This window comes from Oncorhynchus kisutch, linkage group LG11 (genome assembly GCF_002021735.2).
Source record: "Oncorhynchus kisutch isolate 150728-3 linkage group LG11, Okis_V2, whole genome shotgun sequence".
NCBI lineage: Eukaryota > Metazoa > Chordata > Actinopteri > Salmoniformes > Salmonidae > Oncorhynchus > Oncorhynchus kisutch.
The window spans coordinates 68165848-68190105 of record NC_034184.2 but is presented as its reverse complement, the minus strand read 5'-3'; the positions used below and the strand labels follow the sequence as shown (position 1 = coordinate 68190105).

Genomic DNA, 24258 nt, shown 5'->3' with positions numbered 1-24258 from the left:
GTTGTGTTTTTTTGCCTCAAGGTGAGATTTGAAAGTATTTAAATATTTTGTTTAGGAAACGTGAAAAATTTGAGACTTTACTCCATCCTGTGGTAATGTATGTCATCGTCCTGTTATCCAATTCGATCTTATTGGTGTTAGGAGTTATCCTATTGAATATAAAGCACCAGAAAAGCGCAAGCAAAAATCATAACTTAGTTTTTATAAAATATCAGGCAGAGCCTTTTTTTGCTGTGGAGTGTCAACAACCATTCTTATCCTAAGACATTTTTTGGTCAGTGCCTCCACACGTCATGGACCTCTCTCTCACTGCTCTCTGAGTAGTGGTGAGTAGTCCCTCTCCAGGCCACCCAGGACAGCATCAGCTAGGTTGCAAATGATACCAGCCCTGCTACAGCCCCCTCCAGCCCAGATATCCTAGAGCTCCCCCCAGCAGCTGGGAGGGGAACCTATGGTAAGTGAGCCAGCAGACAGAACGGCATGATCAGCCACAAGCCCAGCAGGGAGACACAGAGCAGGAAGAGCAGGCACGGTGGGGCCTCCTGAGGGACCTCCTAGGGCCAGGTAGGGCCCCAATATGGCAGTCTCCTCAGCCAGGAGGAGGCAGCAGAGGAGGAGGGTGTCCTCGGAGACCTCCCAGCCTCGCAACAGCATACCCGCTTTCAGGCATGAGGCCTTGCCCTCATGGAGCAAGAGTAAAGACTGACCTGGGACACTGGTTCCCTGGCCCAGATTCAGGCCCCCATCCAGTGTAGCAGGCATTGGCTTGTAGCCGCTACCTGCTGCATTCTCCAGCAGAGTCAGAAGATGGTGACAGCACCACCACAGCACTCCCATGACAGCTATCTGTGAGAGGTGGTGAAGGGAGAGAGGGGGTTATCGACAGATGGAGAAAAGGAAGGAGCCCATGAAGACACAGGCCCAACCCCAGCACGATCACAGGAACATCCTGAGAGAATTCAAAGCAGACTTCTACAGTAAATGTTAGATGGCTATATAGCTCGGGACAGAACTAGATGGTATGGATACTTGGTGAATATTATCTGCGTGAAATCAGGTAGCATAAAGAATATTCATTATCACAAAGCAACAGTAAGAGAAAAAGAATGTAACTTATCTATTCTCTCCAATATTTTATATGCCAGTTTAATCCCCATGCCCGTTTAATCCCCATAATACTGTTTGGTGTTGGTCTATGTTGGTCGCGACAGTCTTCTCACCTGCAGAGGTAGTGGTTTCTGTTTGCAAAGATGCTGTACTTGGACACCCACAGACTCAGCGCTGGTCCAAACAGAACCAAGCCTGACAACAGGAGGTGAAAAGGGTGTCTGAATATGGCACTACCAAGCAGTCCAGCCCAAAGGTCTGTCACAACCACCAGAACTGTGTTGAGAAACATGACAAGCTCTCCTGGTCAACTCTGTTCCTTAGCCACTGGTGTAATTTACTTATGTTCATTTTCAAAATTTCCATCTGATTTTGTCTTCAATCTTTCGGTCCGTTGTTTCTATTCACTTTTCTTCAGTCACATCTTTAGATGTTCCATTTTTTTAATCATCCTCTTCCTGTTGGCCGAGAGTGTACTCTTGTTATGGAGTACAGTGGGGCAAAAAAGTATTTAGTCAGCTACCAATTGTGCAAGTTCTCCCACTTAAAAAGATGAGGCCTGTAATTTTCATCATAGGTACACTTCAACTATGACAGATAAAATGAAGAAAAAAAATCCAGAAAATCACATTGTAGGATTTTTATTGAATTTATTTGCAAATTATGGTGGGAAATAAGTATTTGGTCACCTACAAACAAGCAAGATTTCTGGCTCTCACAGACCTGTAACTTCTTTAAGAGGCTCCTCTGTCCTCCACTCGTTACCTGTATTAATGGCACCTGTTTGAACTTGTTATCAGTATAAAAAGACACCTGTCCACAACCTCAAACAGTCACACTCCAAACTCCACTATGGCCAAGACCAAAGAGCTGTCAAAGGACACCAGAAACAAAATTGTAGACCTGCACTAGGCTGGGAAGACTGAATCTGCAATAGGTAAGCAGCTTGGTTTGAAGAAATCAACTGTCGGAGCAATTATTAGGAAATGGAAGACATACAAGACCACTGATAATCTCCCTCGATCTGGGGCTCCACGCAAGATCTCACCCCGTGGGGTCAAAATGATCACAAGAACAGTGAGCAAAAATCCCAGAACCACACGGGGGGACCTAGGGAATGACCTGCAGAGAGCTGGGACCAAAGTAACAAAGCCTACCATCAGTAACACACTACGCAGCCAGGGACTCAAATCCTACAGTGCCAGACGTGTCCCCCTGCTTAAGCCAGTACATGTCCAGGCCCGTCTGAAGTTTGCTAGAGAGCATTTGGAAAGAAAGAATGCTGAGTTGCATCCAAAGAACACCGGAAGCATGGGGGTGGAAACTGAAGCATGGGGGTGGAAACATCATGCTTTGGGGCTGTTTTTCTGCAAAGGGACCAGGACGACCCTTTTTTTTAAACCTTTATTTAACTAGGCAAGTCAGTTAGGAACAAATTCTTAATTTCAATGACGGCCTAGGAACAGTGGGTTAACTGCCTGTTCAGGGGCAGAATGACAGATTAGTACCTTGTCAGCTCGGGGGTTTGAACTTGTGTAAAGGAAATGAATGAATTAATGAATGGGGCCATGTATCGTGAGATTTTGAGTGAAAACCTCCTTCCATCAGCAAGGGCATTGAAGATGAAACGTGGCTGGGTCTTTCAGCATGACAATGATCCCAAACACACCGCCCAGGCAACGAAGGAGTGGCTTCGTAAGAAGCATTTCAAGGTCCTGGAGTGGCCTAGCCAGTCTCCAGATCTCAACCCCATAGAAAATCTTTGGATGAAGCTGAAAGTCCGTGTTGCCCAGCAACAGCCCCAAAACATCACTGCTCTAGAGGAGATCTGCATGGAGGAATGGGCCAAAATACCAGGAACAGTGTGTGAAAACCTTGTGAAGACTTACAGAAAACGTTTGACTTGTCATTGCCAACAAAGGGTATATAACAAAGTATTGAGATAAAACTTTGTTATTGACCAAATACTTATTTTCCACCATATTTTGCAAATAAATTCATTATAAATCCTACATTGTGATTTTCTGGATTTTTTTTCTCATTGTCTGTCATAGTTGAAGTGTACCTATGATGAAAATTACAGGCCTCTCATCTTTTTAAGTGGAAGAACTTGCACAATTGGTGGCTGACTAAATACTTTTTTGCCTCACTGTATGTACTGCAGCTTTATCTGTTCAGTGCTACGCTGTACACTCCTATCATTGGTGTTCCAGTGTTCCCTCTACTTTATCTCTATACATTTAAACTCAGAAATCCGAAAAACGCCTGCTCAACTGTAGCCTATGCCACATTGCAAATGTTATTATGGCTTTATTATAAAGTGCCTTTCTCTTCAACAGTACATTTTACCACACATTGGATTGCATCTTGGTGCACAGATTTGTTTACAGAAAATGGTGTGCCTGGGCCTATGATTTCTTAATCTGGCACTGCACACAAGATCAACCTAATAGATTGTGAAATGTTTCCAACCAGAGTTGGTACTGTACGAATGCAATACAGTACAATACTCTTCGTACACCAGTATTGTGATGTAAGTATAATTGTGTCATATGTCACAAAAATTGTTAATACATTTAGAGTAAAAGCCAGTCTCTTTTTTTGGCCAAGTCCTCTTTTCTAGGCCCTTCATTCAAAGGCTCAGATGTCGATGTCAAAGCTTATTTGAATCCATCCGTGCTGTCTGTGTTTGTCACAAGCAACACATGCCTCACAGAGCGTTCTCTAAAACTCATTCCACCACTTAACATTCCATTATCTGCTGCTCCATGTATCCCACCACTTAACATCTGCCTGTATTCATTCAGATATGAGCCCCTGGTGGTTTATCTCAGAGATACTTACTAATAGCCTCAGAGGCCAGTCTCCAGACAGCTCCAATCTTATATGTGTGTTAATTGTTCACTCGTTCTCCTCCCTTGCTCTCTGAGAGTGCCAAGAAATCTGACTCGAATATTAGAGTTCAAACATTCCTGCCGTTACAATACCCCCCACGGACCTATGATGTGGCTCTATAGCAACTAATTGTCTGTTAGCTGTGGTTGACTATGCATTAATTTAAAGCTGTTATGCTAAAAAAAAAAAATCCCCTCTTGCTTCTTATTGCTCAAGCAGCGACTTTTGTGAAAATCCATCTGTAAAGCAAATTACTGCAAAGACAGGGGACTGAAGTAGTAACAATTACAGTTGTTATCAGATAACCTTTCCCGATATCAATCTGGCAATTCCCTTCATATTATTTCTGACGACGGTATTTGGCAGGTTATGTACTTCTACAAAATAACTCTGGTGAATATGTTCAAATAAATGTTTTATTGATATTGTAAAACAATTGAGATTGGAACATGAACATCGATATAAACACACAGTCAAACAACATACACACATTAATATGTGTGTACCTACTGGGCAGATGTCTAGTTAACGTCTAGTTTTGATTTACAATTGGTTGAGTTGTCAGCAAATGTGAATTCAACGTGAAATCAACAAAGCATTTCATCATCGGATTTAGGTTAAAAGTTTGGTGAAAACAATATTAAATTCCCTTAGGTTGATGACTTTTTGTAAATCCAATCAGTTTTCCATGTCGATTCATCTCCACATAAATTGTTTTTACGTGGAAACAACGTTGATTCAACCAGTTTTTGCCCAGTGGGTATCCACACGTGCACACACACACACATCTCCCAAACCTTCACTGTGTCTTAAACCCCAACACACATTATTCACACATTCAAATATTTGAATTGGAATTGTTGGACTCCAAAATAAGTTATTCTTACCCATGGACATTAATACCATTAAAGTATTATATCTTATACAGAATTCTTTGTGGCTGTTCACAATTCGCCTGTAATTTATAACATTGTTTCCGTCTACATACAGTATACATTATTTGGGTGATGCTTTTTACTCAAAGCAACAAAAACATACTGTTGTTAAGAGGCTTGTTGGGGGCTCGCGGAGCAAGCATTTAGTTAGCTTTGAGCTTTAATAGGTTCTGCATAAAAGACTCCAGCCCAACTTAGAAAAGGCTGCAGCCTTCTTTAGCCTATACTTGCATGAGGAGAGACATCAACTCTTCTTAACTGTCATGGTCTTAAAGTTAGATAGCATGGTTCCGTCTGCACTGTCGGTGGAAGGACTAGTGCTGTGTAGGAATACCACCACCTGTCAGAAGACAATGCCTCAACTGTCTCGCTAAAAATGTTGCCGTTCTCTGCAGATTGGCGAATACGGGGGTAATAATGGCTTCTGCACCAACACAGAGAAGTAAGAAGGTAGAATTGGGAGATTAACACTTCACAATCACACTATAATTATTGTTATCCAGCATTGAATCAATGAGATTTCACGGTTCGCTCTGAGCTTGTTGTTTCGCTCTCTCCCTCTGTTGTGGTTCCACCTCTCCCCAGAGTGATGTCACTGACTGACACGGTCAGGCTATCCCATACCTATGACATCATCACTTCCAGTCCTTCTTTCAGTCCCTCTCCCTCTCCTCATCCAGTGGGTGGGTCTGCCTGTGCTCCCAAACACGCACTGCTCCGTCCCACTGTGAAAAAAATAAAATAAAGATTGAGGGAGAGAAAGAAAAGAGTTAAGTGGGAATAAGAGGGAGGAAAAGGAACAATATGTTAAATAACAGGAAAGATAAGAGAACTTACAAGCACATTGATTTAATGAGATAGGTATTCTGAATGGTCTAAATTGGCTTCAATTCAGGAAGTTATCCCCTCAGTGAAGTGGAGCAGAGCCAGCTAGAGACTTACGGAGCTGCTGATGATGTTGTCCTGGTAGGGATGCCAGCTGACATCCCTCACACACGCGTCATGCTCAGAGAGTCTGGTCACCACACTGCCCGTCAGCACGTCATAGACTGGACACACACAGAGTCCGTTATACCCCTTTACAATGCTTTTGACTCCCATTTCTCTCTCCCACAGATACAGACCAACATACGTACACACTTTGCATTCTACATAAACAGAATCAAACTATATTTCTCTCAACACACACAAACACATCCACACCCAGGCATAGTGACCCACCGATGATCTTCCCAGTGGAGCAGCCGGTGTAGATGAACCTCTGTCCGGTGGTGAACTCCGGGGAAAAACGGCAGCGTATGAGTGTGTGCAGAACGCCGTGACCCCTGTAGGTCATCACCGAGGTGTCGCCGGTCAGCTTGTGTCTCTTCAGGGCTGGGAGGACAGGTGAAATGAAGAACAGCAGGCAAATGACAGGTCAGTCAACACCGCCTTCTATTTACACAGTCAAATACAGCTGCCTTATGGCCAAAGATTTACAATAGGACATGTAGTAGAGGATAAATGCTCAAAAGATACTGTAGGCAATGTTCCCTCGGCACTGAGCAGATTTTCAGGTCTTCCAGCGCGTGTTTACTGTGTACACTGAGGCTGTACCTGCTTTAAGTCACTGTTAACAGTGGCCACGTGGGCTACTGTGGCTATTTGATCATAATGTAGGCCTACCAGAATGGACTACCATGAAAACAATGGAGAAAATGCATCCCATAACATTTTTTTCTCTACATTTTTGGGGGGAATTTTACCCCGTTTTTCGTGGTATCCATGACTATTGTTTAGTAGCTAATTGTTTAGTAGCTAATTTTGTTTCGGGATGTTGCATTGGAAATAGCTAATATTGCGTTGATTCGATCACAATTTCCACAGCAAAGGGAAACGTTGATAGTGTTAACAGGGAAAACTCTAGAACAGTGGCCACCAACCTTTTGAGTCAATATCACAAGAGTCAAAATGCAAGCCATTTGACTTAAAAAACATAAGCCTATTCAACATTTTCCAATTAAAATAAAAATGAAAAGTACTGTAGCAATGAGGTTTGTGCAGTAAGCTATTGGCCTAATACATTATCACTGCATATTAGCTTTGCTTGAATTGCCCTGCCAATGCATTGATGTTTGTACCATTATATTTAAACATTTATGGTAGGCTATATGATCACACCAGTAATAGATCTGTTGTTGTATTACTTATGAGGCACATCTGAGTGAGCATACATTTAAATAATTAGCTTTTTATTTTTCTGGGCTGATGGTGCCTGCATCTGATGGTCAGTATCAGCGGAGGGAGAGCAGAAATCTGAGGGTCCGCCTCTCAACATCCCTTCACTCTCCCTGACCAAAAAGGGTCAGTCTTCCAGCTGAAGGCGCAACACGAGTCGCACTGCATTATTCCTGCCTCATGCACAAATTCATGTTGTTACTCCTATGAACAGAATGTGAAATATTCCTTGATATTAAAAAAGATCCTAGCCACTAATAACGCAAGCCTTATAGATGCACTTCCCTACTAATTCATTACTGCTGCACTGCTTTTTTATAGAAAGAAAGTGCATTTTATGGCTCATAAAAGTTTTGAATACAAAGTGTTGAGAGTGCTGAGTAAGAACTTATACATGAACTCACTCAAAAACAGCAGCTCTTTGCTGTATTCGTTGACAGTCTCTCTCTAGTCATGTTTGAAACGGTTTTAAATATCAGTAACAACTTTGCTGTGGCTTTCTTTAATGCCCGCTACGTTTCTGCAGACAATCTGAGCAATCGACTACGATAGTGATCGACCGGTTAGTGACCACTGCTCTAGAGAATTGAGTGAAGTTCAAATTCGGTCTGTCCGTGGGCTGATATTTCTGCACGGCAGTCCCGGGGCTACTACGCACGCTCGCAACTTAGAGGGAATATTGACTGTAGGTAGGGATGGGGGGGGGGGGGGGGGTGTATACAGTAGAATATTGAGCCAAAACGCTGGTATTATATTACAGTACTCCCTAAATTCTATCAGCATATCGATTGTGCTACCAGGGCGGGCAAATCCCTGGATCATTGTTATTCTAACTTCCGTGACGCATATAAGGCCCTCCCCCGCCCTCCTTTTGGAAAAGCTGACTACGACTCCATTTTGTTGCTCCCTGCCGAAAGACAGACTAAAACAGGACGCTCCCGTGCTCAGGTCTGTTCAACGCTGGTCCGACCAATCTGATTCCACGCTTCAAGATTGCTTCAATCACATGGACTGGGACATGTTCCGCATTGCGTCAACAACAACATTGACGAATACGCTGATTCGGTGAGCGAGTTCATTAGCAAGTGCATCAACGATGTCGTACCCACAGCAACTATTAAAACATTCCCAAACCAGAAACCGTGGATTGATGGCATTGTTTGTGCGAAACTGAAAGCGCGAACCACTGCTATTAATCAGGGCAAGGTGACCGGAAACATGACCGAATACAAACAGTGTAGCTATTCCCTCCGCAAGGCAATCAAACAAGCTAAGCGTCAGTATAGAGACAAAGTACAGTCTCAATTCAACGGCTCATACACAAGAGGTATGTAGCAGGGTCTACAGTCAATCACGGATTACAAAAAGAAAATCAGCCCCGTCGCGGACCACAATGTCTTGCTCCCAGACAAACTAAACAACTTCTTTGCTCGCTTTGAGGACAATACAGTGCCACTGACACGGCCCGCTACCAAAACCTGCGGACTCTCCTTCACTGCAGCCGACGTGAGTAAAACATTTAAACGTGTTAACCCTCGCAAGGCTGCAGGTCCAGACGGCATCCCCAGCCGCGTCCTCAGAGCATGCGCAGACTATCTGGCTGGTGTGTTTACGGACATATTCAATCAATTCTTATCCCAGTCTGCTGTTCCCACATGCTTCAAGAGGGCCACCATTGTTGCTGTTCCCAAGAAAGCTACGGTAACTTAGCTAAACGACTACCGCCCCGTAGCACTCACTTCTGTCATCATGAAGTGCTTTGAGAGACTAGTCAAGGAACATATCACCTCCACCCTACCTGACACCCTAGACCCACTCCAATTTGCTTACCGCCCCAATAGGTCCACAGACGACGCAATCGCAATCACACTGCCCTAACCCATCTGGACAAGAGGAATACCTGTGAGACTGCTGTTCATTGACTACAGCTCAGCATTTAACACCATAGTACCCTCCAAACTCAGACCCTGCCCTGTGCAACTGGGTACTGGACTTCCTGACGGGCCGCCCCCAAGTGGTGAGGGTAGGTAACAACATCTCCACTTCGCTGATCCTCAACACTGGGGCCCCACAAGGGTGAGTTCTGAGCCCTCTCCTGTACTCCCTGTTCACCCACGACTGCGTGGCCACGCACGCCTCCAACTCAATCATCAAGTTTGCAGAAGACACTACAGTGGTAGGCTTGATTACCAACAATGACGAGACGGCCTACAGGGAGGAGGTGAGGGCCCTCGGAGTGTGGTGTCAGGAAAATAACCACACACTCAACGTCAAACAAAACAAAGGAGATGATTGTGGACTTCAGAAAACAGCAGAGGGAGCACCCCCCTATCCACATCGACGGGACAGTGGTGGAGGGTAGTAAAGTTTTAAGTTCCTCGGCATACACATCAAGGACAAACTGAATTGGTCCACCCACACAGACAGCATCGTGAAGAAGGCGCAGTAGCGCCTCTTCAACCTCAGGAGGCTGAAGAAATTCAGCTTGTCACCAAAAGCACTCAAACTTTCACAGATGCACAATCGAGAGCATCCTGTCGGGCTGTATCACCTCCTGGTACAGCAACTGCTCCGCCCACAACCGTAAGGCTCTCCAGAGGGTAGTGAGGTCTGCACAATTCATCACCGGGGGCAAACTACCTGCCCTCCAGGACACCTACACCACCCGATGTCACAGGAAGGCCATTAAAATCATCAAGGACAACAACCACACGAGCCACTGCCTGTTCACCCCGCTATCATCCAGAAGGCGAGGTCAGTACAGGTGCATCAAAGCAGGGACCGAGAGACTGAAAAACAGCTTCTATCTCAAGGCCATCAGACTGTTAAACAGCCACCACTAACATTGAGTGGCTGCTGCCAACATACTGACTCAACTCCAGCCACTTTAATAATGGAAAAATTGATGTAAAAAATGTATCACTAGCCGCTTTAAACAATGCGACTTAATATAATGTTTACATACCCTACATTACTAATCTCATATGTCGTTCTGCCCCTGAACAGGCAGTTAACCCACTGTTCCTAGGCCGTCATTGAAAATAAGAATTTGTTCTTAACTGGACTTGCCTAGTTAAATAAAAAAGGTAAAATTAAAATATGTATATACTGTACTCTATACCATCCACTGCATCTTGCCTATGCCGTTCTATACCATCACTCATTCATATATTTTTTTAATGTACATATTCTTATCAATTCTTTTACACTTGTGTGTATAAGGTAGTTGTGAAATTGTTAGATTACTCGTTGGATATTACGGCATTGTCGGAACTAGAAGCCCCAGCATTTCGCTACACTCACATTAACATCTGCTAACCATGTGTATGTGACAAATACAATTTTATTTGATTTTGTCGTTGTGATACCGGAAATGGACGTGGCTTAAGGATTTCAGATTTAAACTTTTTTTTTTTAATGGTGAGCCAATATGTTGAGAATTTTTCCTCCCCAAAACATGTTGTTATGGCTTTGTCTTGCCCCTCTGCAGCAGACATATAATGAGCAATATGTATGGAACATCGAATCGCAAAAAAATAAATAAATCACTGAATCAAATAGCAAAACATATAAAATTGTGCTACGTATAGAATCGCAATACACCTAAGTATCGTGATATCATATCGAGGGATCCCTGGCAATTCCCTGCCCTAACTGTAGGTAGACCCATGTCATCAATACTTGATGCAGCAGTTATGAGATGTTCTGAAAGCAAATGTTAAATCTAGACCAGTGATGGGAGCCCGGTTGCCAAACCTAGCCCGAAAGCCACTGCTAACTTAGTCTACAAATCCTCTAAGAAATGTAGTAATAATGGTTGGATCGGCCTCCCGAGTGGTACAGCGGTCTAAGGCACTGCATCGAAGTGCTTAAGGCGTCACTACACACCCGGGTTCGATCCCAGGCTGTGTCGCAGCCAACTGAGAGACCCATGAGGTGGCGCACCAGCGTCGTCTGGGTTAGGGGAGGGTTTGGCTGGCCGGGATGTCCTTGTCTCATCATGCTCTAGCGACTCCACGTGGCAGGCCGGGCGCATGCATGCTGACTTCGGTCACCAGCTGTACAGTGTTTCCTCCGACACATTGATGCGGCTGGCTTCCGGGATAAGCGAGCAGTGTGTCAAGAGGCAGTGAGACTTGGCAGGGTCCTGTTTCGGAGGACGCATGGCTCTCAACCTTCGCCTCTCCCGAGTGCATATGGGAGTTACAGCAATGGGACAAGACTAAAGAACCAATTGGATATCACGAAATTGGGATGAAAAAGGGGTAAAAAGTTTAAGAATATTTAAACTTTTTACCCCTTTTTCATCCCAATTTCATGATATAAACACACACTTGAAGTCAGAAGTTTACTACAATTCCTGACATTTAGGATCACCACTTTATTTTAAGAATGTGAAATGTCGAGATGTAATAGTAGAGAGAATGATTTTAGGTTTTATTTCTTTCATCACATTCCCGGTGGGTTAGAAGTTTACATACTTAGTTAGTTAAAATAGTTTAACTTGGGTCAAACATTTCGGGAAGCCTTCCACAAGTTTCCAACAGTAAGTTGGGTGAATTTTGGCCCATTCCTCCTCACAGAGCTGGTGTAACTGAGTCAGGTTTATAGGCCTCCTTGCTCGCACACGCTTTTTCAGTTCTGTCCACAATTATTTTTATGGGATTGAGGTCATGGCTTTGTGATGGCCACTCCAATACCTTGACTTTGTTGTCCTTAAGCCATTTTGTTACAACTTTAGAAGTATGCTTGTGGTCATTGTCCATTTGGAAGACCCATTTGCGACCAAGCTTTAACTTCCTGACTAATGTCTTGAGATGCTGCTTCAATATATCAACATAATTTTCCTCCCTCATGATTCCATCTATTTTGTGAAGTACACCCGTTCCTCCTGCAGCAAAGCACCCCCACAACATGATGCTGCCACCCCTGTGCTTCACGATTGGGATGGTGTTCTCCTCCCCCTTTTCCTCCAACCATAACGATGGTCATTATGGCCAAACAGTTCTATTTTTGTTTCGTCAGACCAGAGGACATTTCTCCAAAAGTACAATTTGTCCCCATGTGCTGTTGCAAAAAGGTAGTCTGGCTTTTTTATGGCGGTTTTGGAGCAGTGGCTTCTTCCTTGCTGAGCGGCCTTTCAGGTTATGTCAGTATAGGACTCATTTTACTGTGGATATAGATACTTTTCTACTGGTTTCCTCCAGCATCTTCACAAGGTCCTTTGCTGCTGTTCTGGGATTGATTTGCACTTCTCGCACCAAAGTACGTTAATCTCTAGGAGACAGAACGCGTCTCCTTCTTGAGCAGTATGAAGGCTGCGTGGTCCCATGGTGTCTATACTTGAGTACTATTGTTTGTACAGATGAATGTGGTACCATCAGGCATTTGGAAATTGCTCCCAATGATGAACCAGACTTTGAGGTCTTGGCTGATTTCTTTTCATTTTCCCATGTCAAGCAAAGAGGCACTGAGTTTGAAGGTAGGCCTTGAAATACATCCACAGGTACACCTCCAATTGACTCAAATGATGTCAATTAGAAGCTTCTAAAGCCATTACATCATTTTCTGGAATTTTCCAAGCTGTTTAAAGGCACAGTAAATTTAGTGTATGTAAACTTCTGACCCACAGCAATTGTTATACATTTAATTATAAGTGAAATAATCTGTCTGTAAACAATTGTTGGAAAAATGACTTGTGCCATGCACAAAGTAGATGTCCTAACCGACTTGCCAAAACCATAGTTTGTTAACAAGACATTTGTGGAGTGGTTGAAAAAAATACACTTGGTTTGGAGTCATTAAAAGTATGTAAACTTCAGACTTCAACTGTGTAATAAATAGAAAAAAAAATGGTTGGATAGATTTAACCATATATACTTGCATAGTACCTTAATCTAATGTGCAAGCTAGAAGAGGAACCAGTAATGTATAACAACCTTTTTGCCTCAAACGTCCCTAACCCCCTTCCCCAGGCCTCTCACCTCTCTGGGGCACCTGCTGCCAGCGGTAGTCCCAGTTCTGCTGGGTAACGGCCAGCCGCGAGGCCGCCAGGCCCTCCTTGGGGGAGAACTTCCTCACGTCCCACAGCTTGATGGACTGGTCCTTGGAGTTACTGATCAGATAACGTGCATCGCCCTGCCAGATGGAGAGGGCAGATTAATGATGGATGTACATCTTCCTGACAGAAATAGTTGTCCCTGCGGGTGATTTGTGCAGTCAACGGACACACAGAAGGTGTACTAATAATACATTATTCCTCACTAACACCCTTTCTGATTGGTGAAACAGCACTGCATAGCTTTGACCTGTCCAGATGAATATTTTTTTTTTTACCATGTACAGAGCCTTCAGAAAGTATTCATACCCCTCAACTTATTCCACATTTTGTTGTGTTACAGCCTGAAATCAAAATGGATTCAATAGTTTTTTCTCTCTCACCTATCTACACAAAATACCCCATAATGACATGTTTTTAGAAAAGTTTTTTTAAAGTACAGAAATGTCTAATTTACACATACAGTACCAGTCAAGATGACACCTACTCATTCAAGGGTTTTAATTTTTCAACATTGTAGAATGACAGCTTTTCAATCTCTCAACCAGCTTCATGAGGAATGCTTTTCTAACAGTCTTGAAGAGTTCCCACACATGCTGAGCACTTGTTGGCTGCTTTTCCTTCACTCCGCGGGTCAACTCCTCCCATACCATCTCAATTGGTTGGAGGTCGGGTGATTGTGGAGGCCAGGTCATCTGATGCAACACTCCATCACTCTCCTAGCCCTTATACAGCCTGGAGGTGTGTTTTGGGTCACTGTCCTGTTGAAAAGCAAATGATCGTCCCACTAAGCACAAACCAGATGGGAGGTGTATCGCTGCAGAATGCTGTGGTAGCCATGCTGGTTAAGTGTGCCTTGAAATCTAAATATATCACAGACAGTGTCACCAGCAAAGCACCCCCATACCATCACACCTCCTCCTTCATGCTTCACGGTGGGAACCACATGCAGGATCATCCGTTCACCTACTCTGTCTCACAAACACACAGCAGTTGGAACTCTGGGTCTTCCTTTCCTGTGGTGGTCCTCATGAGAGCCAGTTTCATCATAGCACTTGATGGTTTTTGCGACCGCACTTGAAGAAACTTTCAAAGTTCTTGAAATGTTCCGCATTGACTGAGCTTCATGTCTTAAAGTAGTGGACTGTCTTTTCTCTTTTTTATTTAAGCTGTTCTTGCCATAATATGGACTTAGTATTTCACCAAAGAGGGCTAACTTCTGTATACCACCCCTACCTTGTCACAACACAACTGACTGGCTCAAACACATTAAGAAGGAAAGAAATTCCACAAATGAACTTTTAACAAAGCACACCTGTTAATTGAAATGCATTCCAGGTGACTACCTCATGAAGCTGGTTGAGAGAATGCCAAGAGTGTACAAATGCTGTCATCATGGCAAAGGGTGGCTACTTTGACTATTCTCAAATAAGATTTTTTTTTAGTTACTACATGATTCCATGTGTTATTTCATGTTTTGATTTCTTCACTATTATTCTACAATGTAGAAAATAGTAAAAATCAAGAAAAACCCTGGAATGAGTAGGTGTGTCCAAACTTTTGACTGGTACTGTAAGTATTCACACCCCTTTGCTATGACACTCCAAATTGAGCTCTGGTGCATCAAATTTCCTTTGATCATCGTTGAGGTGTCACTACAACTTGATTGGAGTACACCTGCGGCCAATTCAATTGTTTGGACATGATTTAGAAATTAACAACGGTCTATATATAAGGTCCCACAGTTGACAGTGCATGTCAGAGCAGAAACTATGAAGTCCAAGGAAATGTCCGTAGATCTCCTAGATAGAATTGTGAAGAGGCATATATCTGATTCAGATATGGTCCCATGTAGCTCAGTTGGTATGGTGCTTGCAACACCAAGGTTGTGGGCTCGATTCCCACAGGGGGACCAGTACAAAATAAAAAGTACAAAAATGAATACACTCGCTCGTCGCTGTGGATAAAAGCATCTGATAAATGACTCAAATGTAAATGTACAATTCAGAGGGGTTGGGTTAAATGCGGAAGACACATTTCGGTTGAGTACCTTCAGTTGTGCAACTGACTGGGTATCCCCTTATATCTCGTGAGGGTAAAAAACTATTTTTAGAGCGTTGAAAGTTTCCAAGAGCACAGTGGTCTCCAATATTGGCCATCTGACCAAACTGCAACCGGGCAAGAAGAACCTTGGTCATGGAGGTGACCAAGAACCCAATGACTACTCTGACTGAACTACAGAGTTCCTTGGCTGAGATGGGAGAACCTGCCAGAAGGACAACAGTCTCTACAGCATGTCACCAATCTAGGCTTTATGGGAGAGTGGCCAGACGGAAGCCACCCCTGAGAAAAAGGTACAACATCACACCTGGAGTTTGAAAAAAGGAATGTGAAAGACACACATTCTTTCACATAAGGCAAAATATTCTGTGGTCTGATTAGAAAAATGTTACTCTTTGGTCTGAACACATAGCGCTATGTCTGGAGAAAACCAGGCACAGCTCATCACCCGTCTAACACTATCCCTACCGTGACGCCTGGTGGTGGCAGCATCATGCTATGGGGATGCTTTTCAGCAGCAGGGACTGGGTGATTGGTAAGGATAGAGGGAACAATGAATGGAGCCAAATACAGGCAAACCCTTGATGAGAACCTGCTTCAGAATGCAAACAGCCTTGGACTGGGGCAAAGATTTAAATTCCAACAGGACAATGACCCCAAGCATACAGCCAAACCAACGCTGGAAAGGCTTCAGAACAAAATAGTTAAAGTCCTTGAGGGGCCAGCCAAAGCTCAGACTTGAATCCCATTGAAAATCTGTGAAAAGACTTGAAGATTGCTGTTCACTGCCAATCCCCATCTAACTTAACAGAGCTTTAGAAAATCTGCAAAGAAGAATGGGAGAAAATCCCAAATCCAGATTTGCAAAGCTGATACAGACACCAAAAACGATTCAAAGCTTTAATCTCTGTCAAAGATGCTTTTACAAAGTATTGACTCAGGGGTGTGAACATTTATGTAAATTTGATATTGCTGTAATTAATTTTTAATACATTTAGAAAAACATGTTTTCACTTTCTCATTATGGGGTATTGTGTGTAGATGAGAAAAATAAAGTAATCAGTGTTGAATTCAGGCTGTAACAACAAAATGTGGAATAAGTCAAGGGGTATGAATACTTTCTGTGGGCACTGTACGTACTCAAATAGTACTTTGATATGGATGATTACATACATTGTATCCTAATGTGTAGATAGATGGTGATTACAAATGCTGGACACACACACGCAGCTAGTGTTTTTTTTCTATTACCTTGCTGTGTATGAAGGTGATGCCGTCTCTGTGTCCAGACAGCTGGCCCACGGGCTGGGGTCTGTCCTCCCGCAGCGTCCGCCTGTCCCACACCTTGCAGAGCGCGTCGTCGCTGCCCGAGAACAGCAGCTGGGACGAGCTGTCAGCAAAAGCCACCGCGTTCACGTCATCCTCGTGAGCATCAATCTAAGGAGATGGGGAGGAGGGAAGAGGAGAGGGGGGAAGTGTGTAAAAGAGTGAGGAGGAAAGAGATAGCAGAGGTCAACACAGTGAGGTGGGTTGTGATATACACAGAGGGGTTCCAAGATAAGAGGGACGCTCTGTATCGTCAGCAAGGCGATAGTGTGAAGCTTGGTGGGCAGACAGAGGGTGACCAGGGTGTGACTAAATACTTGCAGTGCAATGTCAACAGCAAATATGGTCTATAAGCAGACACACACACCTTAAGGGTTCTCCTATTCTGTTCACGATCAAAGACGTAGAGGCAGCCATCATTTGCTCTGTGAAGAAAATAAAGCAACGAAGAGTGAGATATGCACTGTAGGCTATTAAACGTGTCCCTAACCAACTAAAACATATTAGAAATTGATCTGAAAATGTAAAATTGGGATGAAGAAATTGTGTGCACCAACCCTCCAAGGATCTCTTTTCCGTCTGTGGAGGCAGCCAGAGAAAAGACACAGAACCTCCTCTCGTCTGGGCTAAGAGGGAAGAACAGAACATTAACCAGCCTCCTCCACTGAGACACATCTCCAATTATGGAACATCATCTACAATCCATGGAAATAATTGGTCTAAAATGGTGCTGCTCTCAAAAAGTTGAATCCTAGCTTCAGAGAAACACGCGCGTAACTCAAAGTTCAGTGCAAGTGTAGACTTGCGAGCCACCTGATCAGTGAGTCCCTTTTACACAAATTCATATAATTTAAGTAAACAAAAGCATTGAAGTTACAAAGAAGTTAGAATTTGGCCCAAACAGCAGGAAATAAGTGGAAAAATCACAAATGGAGTCACTCAGCTTTTCATGTAATACATTATGAACTCATCTAACTTAAATGGTTCCTGTTGCTCCATTATAGTGGCACACAAAATGAACAATGGCCAGTTGAAATGATAGCTAGTTCCAAGGTCAGGCATCCTTGTGAATGAAGGTAGAACAGTTTATTACCTGATTGGTTAAGCTATAAGTACTATGAGGGGAACCACTAACTTGAGGTCCAGGGCGGTATGGGTTTCACTGTCTCCATCTACACTGCAGACATGAACTAGAGGGGTACAAGAGAGCACACATCAGTACAAAATACACCCCAGTGACATCATGACAAGTAGCCCAAAATAGATATATTCTGGTGAAGATCAAAGAGCAAAAAAACATCCGTTTCAATGTTTAGAAATATTTTTTTTCAAAATGAGTTAGAGTTGAGTTATTTTATTTTAGATCGACATAGCTGTGATTATCGACTGCGCCTCGTCTCATGTTGGTTGAAGCGCCGTCCTTCCACCTCACTATCTTCAAATTAAGTTATAATCCTACCCATTCCTTCATCTATGTAAGGTCAGGGTGATTAAAATAGCAGCACCCCCCAGTGTGGGTGGTATCTTCGCTCTGGTGGCCTAGCCTTACTGTAATCAGACCAGCTGGAGTAGAGCACGTTGTGGGAGTCGGGGGTGAAGCATACGTCCAGCACGCTCCAGCCCACGTCCCTGGCCTTCACAGTCTGCTTCAGGTTAAAGCGCCCGCTACTGGTGTCATACAAACGGATGTTCTGGTCTAGGAAAGCCAGGGAAGGATGCATGTTTTAGAAATCAGTGGTCACTACAAATAAAAATGTGAAATTGTTTTAATATCCATTTTGTAAATGTACATGTAAACACAGCGATGTGGTTAGGAACTAAAGGAATTTCAATCATCTCCCCAGTCTACTGTAACAGTTGTGTTCACATCCTTACCTTGGCAGGCAGAGAGGAACATGTTGCCATCGTCACTGTACACACCACAGAACGCTTTCTGCTGGTATGTGTCCTTGTGTGTCACATGATTGGGCAGGAAACTGAGAAGTGTAAACGGAACACCAATGGATTTCAGCAACAACATGCTCCTCATCTGTTAACATTCAGGTCAATGGTCCGATAAATAAGGCTTTATTCATTACAACTTTTAAGTGGAACAATTCATAACACATCCCCTTTCACTTGTTTCTGCAATGAGTTTACGGTGCTTAGTTTTAGTGTGTGGATGTGAGGCGTTTTGGTAATACTCACTGTGAGCGAATGCGACTACACTCTCCGTGAGAAAAACTGGAGCCTCGACATCGGCCTTGTTCCCTCTGAGAGAGTAACACAAATCAGAATCACCCTCTAGACCTGAGGAACACAGTAGACCCAACATGCTTGCCCAACAATGCTTGCCCTCACCTCTGTTAGCATGTGGGTGAAGCTTTGCCTGCCTTTCAAGTCAGATGAGGCCGTGGTCAGGAGGATCTGAGTCCGGATTTCACTACGATCCAACTCCTGAGTGTCTGGCTGGGAGTCCACTGACAAGACACAGGAGCAGTGAGCAAGAGAACAGTGAGGCATGCAAGTAGGTGTACATGTGTAAACACACCTGTGTAACAAAAATGCCAATACTTTTTATTTTAACTGTGGTGTCAAGTACATTGGAATATCTATATGAATAGCACTATATCAGATTTTTGGTAATTTTTCTTCCATTGCTTGCACACAAGTTAAAAAGTAGGATTAAATGTGACTAGTGCACTCAATGAAACCCAGCTTAATTTACCGGGAGGGTTGTAACGGTCCCCTAGACGCCCCTCCCAGGCCCCATCACTGTCCTCGTCAGAGTCCGAATACGACTGGACAAGCTGCAGGCCTGTTGCTCCACTCCCATGGACCAGCCTCACCTGGCCCCTTCATGTACACACAAAGATGAGGAGAGGGATGGGGAAACACTTGTGCTCATTGACATGAACTAGGACGAGGCTACACATAGGGCACAACTCCAGAGGGGAAAGCACTCCATTGGCATGATTTCCTTATAAGCGCCATGATAAAGGAAAAACTAACGTTTTCCCCTCTGCTGAGAAGCAGTAATGTGAGTTTGTGTTGAGTATTTTTTTTAAACTTGGAGCAGAGTGAACTTCTTTAGTGCTAGGTCTACTCTTTGGCTACTGTACAGGCTATGGTCAGACTGTCTCCCAGTCCCAGCTCCAACTTACCTCCTCAATAGGTAAGCCAGCACTTGAGCTAAATCGACGTCCTCCTCTGCTGTTGACTGCCTGTCACCCTGCTGCCCCTCAGCTGATCTACGACTTCTACTGCTGTTACTGTTATTACTGCTGCTGCTCTGGTTGGATTCCGCTTCAGACTGGTCAGGGTTGCCGCTGGAGCCCCGACCGCCGGACATCCCAGAACTAGACTGAGAGCCCATATACCGAGAGCCTGCCAGGGAAGTCAATGATGTTGTCTATGAAAAGTGAATAATGATGACAAATGCTTTAAAGGCCCAGTGCAGTGAAAAACGTGATTTCCTGTGTTTTATATATATTTCCCACACTAAGACGAAATCGCTCCGCCATTGCATAGTTGCAAAAAATTCTGAGTGTATGGAATCCTTGTACTATACTTATTTTGTCACATAGTTTGATTAATTTCAGTTGATTTAACACTGTGAAATATCTTTTCCATAACCAAAAATATTGTTTTTTCATCTGTTTGAAGCTGGTGTACAAAACCGAAAATAAAAGATGCAAAAACTAAACTTAAGAACAGGAAGCATAGAAATAGTGTACATATAGGACAGGTCTAGCGCTTCTCAGACTTGCTTCCAGAATGACAGATCGAGCCTTCCGAGTTACACAGTGGTCTAAGGCACAGTGCTAAAGTAGTCACTACAGACCCGGGTTTGATACCGGGCTGTGTCGTAGCCGGCCGCGACCAGGAGACCCATGAGGCAGCACACAATTGGCCCAGCGTCATCCGGGTTAGGGGAGGGTTGGTCGGCTGGGATGTCCTTGTCCCATCTCGCTTTAGCAACTCCTTGTAGCGGCCGGGTGCAACCACGCTGACTTCGGTCGCCAGCTGTACAACGTTTCCTCCGACACTGGTGGGGCTGGCTTTCGGGTTAAGCGATCAGTGTGTTTCGGAGGACGTATGGCTCTCGACCTTCGGCCACTCCCGAGTCCATACGGGAGTTGCAGCGATGAGACAAGACTGTAACTACTACCAAATGGATACCACGAAATTGGGGAGAAAAAAGGGGTAAAAAAAATATTTAAAAACTACCCCCCAGATATTTGAATGACAGATCTATAACACATTTCTATGTGAATTTGGTAGGGTCGCCAAAAAGTGACATATTACAGCTGTAAGCCTGGCGGCAAATAAAACATATGTTTGCCATTCAAAGGGTGAACGGGCAAGACAAAAGATGTAAGTGCCTTTGAACGGTTTGAGTGTGTCAATAACTCCAACGCTACGCGAAAAAAAAGCGGTGCAACTCACTATTAGGAAGTTGTTCCTAATGTTTTGTACATACTTGCTAATTCCTCATAGAGGATTGTCATCCTCCTAAGGAGAATGAACTGGCAAATCAGCTCTCTACTCGCATACATATTTTTCCATTACATAAAACCACACCATTGGGTTACACCAACACCATTCCAAGACGGAAAATGTGCTTATTAACATAGTTACTAAAAAAGGTTACAATAAGCAGAAATCGCTCTGCAATTTGCTGGTTTTTTAAATTCTAATAGTGCATCTAATTTCAGTTTATGTGACAAAACAAGTAACGTTGATGTCGACAAATATTGTCAAAATATTGTCAAAACCGCTGTGAAATAGCTTTTCAATGTGAATTTGATCGTGTCGCCCCAAAAAGTTACATATAGCTGCTTTAATTAACATATTGGGGAAGGTAAACTATTTAACTCATGTTGTAATTAACTATAAGTAATATTTCATAACAATCTGGAAACACAGGATAGTTACTTTAAAATACAAATCTGTTCACCTGTATGGGTGAGCTGCCTGACGTGTAAGAGATTGACCGTGTCTTCTTGACACAGACATACAACTACTATCAAAGACTTAGCTAGCTAAGAAAATGCAGTGGCAAAAATCATCAAGCGACTTGCTCTAACGTTCGTTACAAAAAACGAGCTAACCATCGCATGATTTGTCTGACTAGCTAGCTAGTTAGCTAATACAGCTAGCCTAGCCTAAAGATACCTACACTGTTCTAAGTATAAGGTTACACGCGCTTGACAGTTATTTATTGCTGTATATTAAGCTAAAAAACTTGCCAATTATGTTGTCACGAGTCCGTTTAAGAAAACGGTTTTTATCTGTGGATGATACACCGTTTTCGCTGCCGATGTTTTCAAGATAAAACCAGACCGAAGTTGCGAAGTCCGTGATGCGCCATGTTGTTTACAACATAGAAACTCATTATTTTTTCTATGGTTTACAATACTGGAGCAAACTGCGCGAGAACCCCAGCCCTTTTGGTGTCACATGACCTACTCCCGCGAGAACAAGCTACCAAGTCAGTCAATTTGTGCCAGTGCAAATTGACAGGACATGTTGAAACTTGAATGTGAAGACCTCAGAAAATTCACCTCATGCCTACAAAACTCTACACATGGATGGCATTCTCCACAGGAAAACTCTGAAATGAGGACATCCATAAAACCGCAGGGATAGCAACACAGGGATATAGGGATGACATAAGGTTTAGCACTTTACCTAGCACTTCCCCTAGCTAGCCTAATCTCATATGGCTGCTATACATTTGCTTTTGTTAATATTTCTTAAAAATATATATTTTTAGTTTATTATAGATATACAGTTAATGTCAGAAGTTTACATACACCTTAGCCAAATACATTTAAACTCTTCACAATTCCTGACATTTAATCTTAGTAAAAAAATCCCTGTTTTAGGTCAGTTAGGATCACCACTTTATTTTAATAATGTGAAATGTCAGAATAATAGGAGAGAGAATTATTCATTTCAGCTTTTATTTATTTCATCACATTCCCAGTGGGTCAGAAGTTTACATACACTCAATTAGTATTTGATAGCATTGCCTTTAAATTGTTTAACTTGGGTTAAATGTTTCAAGTAGCCTTCCACAATAAACTGGGTGAATTTTGGCATTCCTCCTGACAGCTGGTGTAACTGAGTCAGGTTTGTTGGCCTCCTTGCTCGCACACGTTTTTCAGTTCTGCCCACAAATTTTCTATAGGATTGAGGTTAGGGCTTTCTGATGGCCACTCCAATACCTTGACTTTGTTGTCCTTAAGCCATTTTGTCATTGTCCATTTGAAAGACCCATTTGTGACCAAGTTTTAACTTCCTGACTGATGTCTTGAGATGTTGATTCAATATATCCACATAATGTTCCTGCCTCATGATGCCATTTATTTTGTGAATTGCACCAGTCCCTCCTGCAGCAAAGCACCCCCACAACATGATGCTGCCACCCCTGTGCTTCACAGTTGGGATGGTGTTCTTCGGCTTGCAAGCCTCCCCCTTTTTCCTCCAAACATAACGATGGGCATTATGGCCAAACAGTTCTATTTTTGTTTCATCAGACTAGAGGACATTTCTCCAAAATGTACGAGCTTTGTCCCTATGTGCAGTTGCAAACCGTAGCCTGGCTTTTTTATGGCGGTTTTGGAGCAGTGGCTTCTTCCTTGCTGAGCGGCCTTTCAGGTTATGTCGATATAGGACTCTTTTTACTGTGGAAAAATATACTTTTGTACCTGTTTCCTCCAGGTCCTTCACAAGGTCCTTTGCTGTTGTTCTGGGATTGATTTGCACTTTCCACACCAAAGTACGTTCATTTCTAGGAGACAGAACGCGTCTCCTTCCTGAGCGGTATGACGTCTGTGTGGTCCCATGGTGTTTACACTTGGGTACTATTGTTTGTACAGATGAATGTGGTGCCTTCGGGCATTTGGAAATTGCTCCCAAGGATGAACCAGACTTGTGGAGGTCTACTATTTCTTTTCTGGGGTCTTGGCTGATTTCTTTATTTTCCCATGATGTCAAGCAAAGAGGCACTGAGTTTGAAGGTAGGCAATGAAATACAGCTACACCTCCAAATGACTCAAATTATGTCAATTAGCCTATCAGAAGCTTCCAGAGCCATGACATAATTTTCTGGAATTTTCCAAGCTGTTTAAAGGCACAGTCAACTTAATGTATATAAACGTCTGACCCACTGGAATTGTGATGCAGTGAACTATAAGTCAAATAATTTGTCTGTAAACAATTGTTGGAAAAATGACTTGTGTCATGCACATTGTAGATGTCCTAACTGACCTACTTCAACTGTAGGTACACAACTATCTTAATGTATGATTGCACAGGATCTTTAAAAAAAAAAAAATTATATACTGCACCAACTCAATGGTATTAGTTGATTTGTTATTTCAAGGTTGGTAAGCAGGACAAGACCAACCACACCATGTGGAGATAAGAGGTTGGAAGACATTCCCATTCCCAATCATCCTATGTCTCCAGCAAAAGTGGATCCAAAACATGCTGAATGGCAGATGTCATTATCATTCAGTGACTCTGCAAGTGGACAGGGTGGTAGTTCATTATTCTTTAGAAGTGGTTGAATACCATGTACTAGGCCTATGACACCCAGACAGCATAGCAGGACATATGAGATTATGAAATTATGAAGTCTTGTGAAAGCAAAATCAAGGGCAACAATCA

The 24258-nt window shown here is 43.1% G+C and overlaps 2 protein-coding genes across 5 annotated transcripts; both read right to left on the bottom strand.

Annotated features, from left to right (window-relative positions):
- Nucleotides 1–6: 6 nt before the first annotated feature.
- fitm1 (fat storage inducing transmembrane protein 1) lies at nt 7–1399 on the bottom strand. Its single transcript, XM_031836168.1, is given in 4 exon segments — nt 7–451; nt 453–542; nt 544–949; nt 1221–1399. Coding segments are annotated over 4 exon segments (867 nt in total). The 3' UTR covers nt 7–259.
- A 3001-nt stretch (nt 1400–4400) lies between these two features.
- Nucleotides 4401–22038, bottom strand: dcaf11 (ddb1 and cul4 associated factor 11). Of its 4 annotated transcripts, none has more exons than XM_020494513.2 (15): nt 21539–22038; nt 19743–19965; nt 19307–19434; nt 18940–19058; nt 18787–18851; nt 18475–18575; nt 18149–18295; nt 17735–17789; nt 17157–17225; nt 16967–17024; nt 16525–16710; nt 13139–13292; nt 6159–6311; nt 5880–5986; nt 4401–5662 (listed from the first exon to the last, which is right to left on the bottom strand). In XM_020494513.2, exons 2-15 carry the CDS (start codon nt 19952–19954, stop codon nt 5591–5593), a joined length of 1626 nt encoding a protein of 541 aa, XP_020350102.1. In that variant the 5' UTR covers nt 19955–19965; nt 21539–22038; the 3' UTR covers nt 4401–5590. The 4 variants fall into 4 exon arrangements, with proteins under 4 accessions (XP_020350102.1, XP_020350099.1, XP_020350100.1 ...); XM_020494510.2 differs by having other exon boundaries at nt 19743–19990; nt 21831–21996; XM_020494511.2 differs by having other exon boundaries at nt 21831–21996.
- Nucleotides 22039–24258: the final 2220 nt, after the last annotated feature.

What these genes read in the sequence shown, in the direction of transcription:
- dcaf11 (XM_020494513.2), bottom strand. Translation starts at nt 19,954, where the DNA reads ATGGGCTCTCAGTCTAGTTCTGGGATGTCCGGCGGTCGGGGCTCCAGC. An exon ending in CTCCAGCTGGTCTGATTACA is followed by an intron (nt 17,790 to 18,148) that starts GTAAGGCTAGGC and finishes GTACCCCTCTAG; the next exon opens with TTCATGTCTGCAGTGTAGAT. An exon ending in CATACCGCCCTGGACCTCAA is followed by an intron (nt 17,226 to 17,734) that starts GTTAGTGGTTCC and finishes CTTCCCTCTTAG; the next exon opens with CCCAGACGAGAGGAGGTTCT.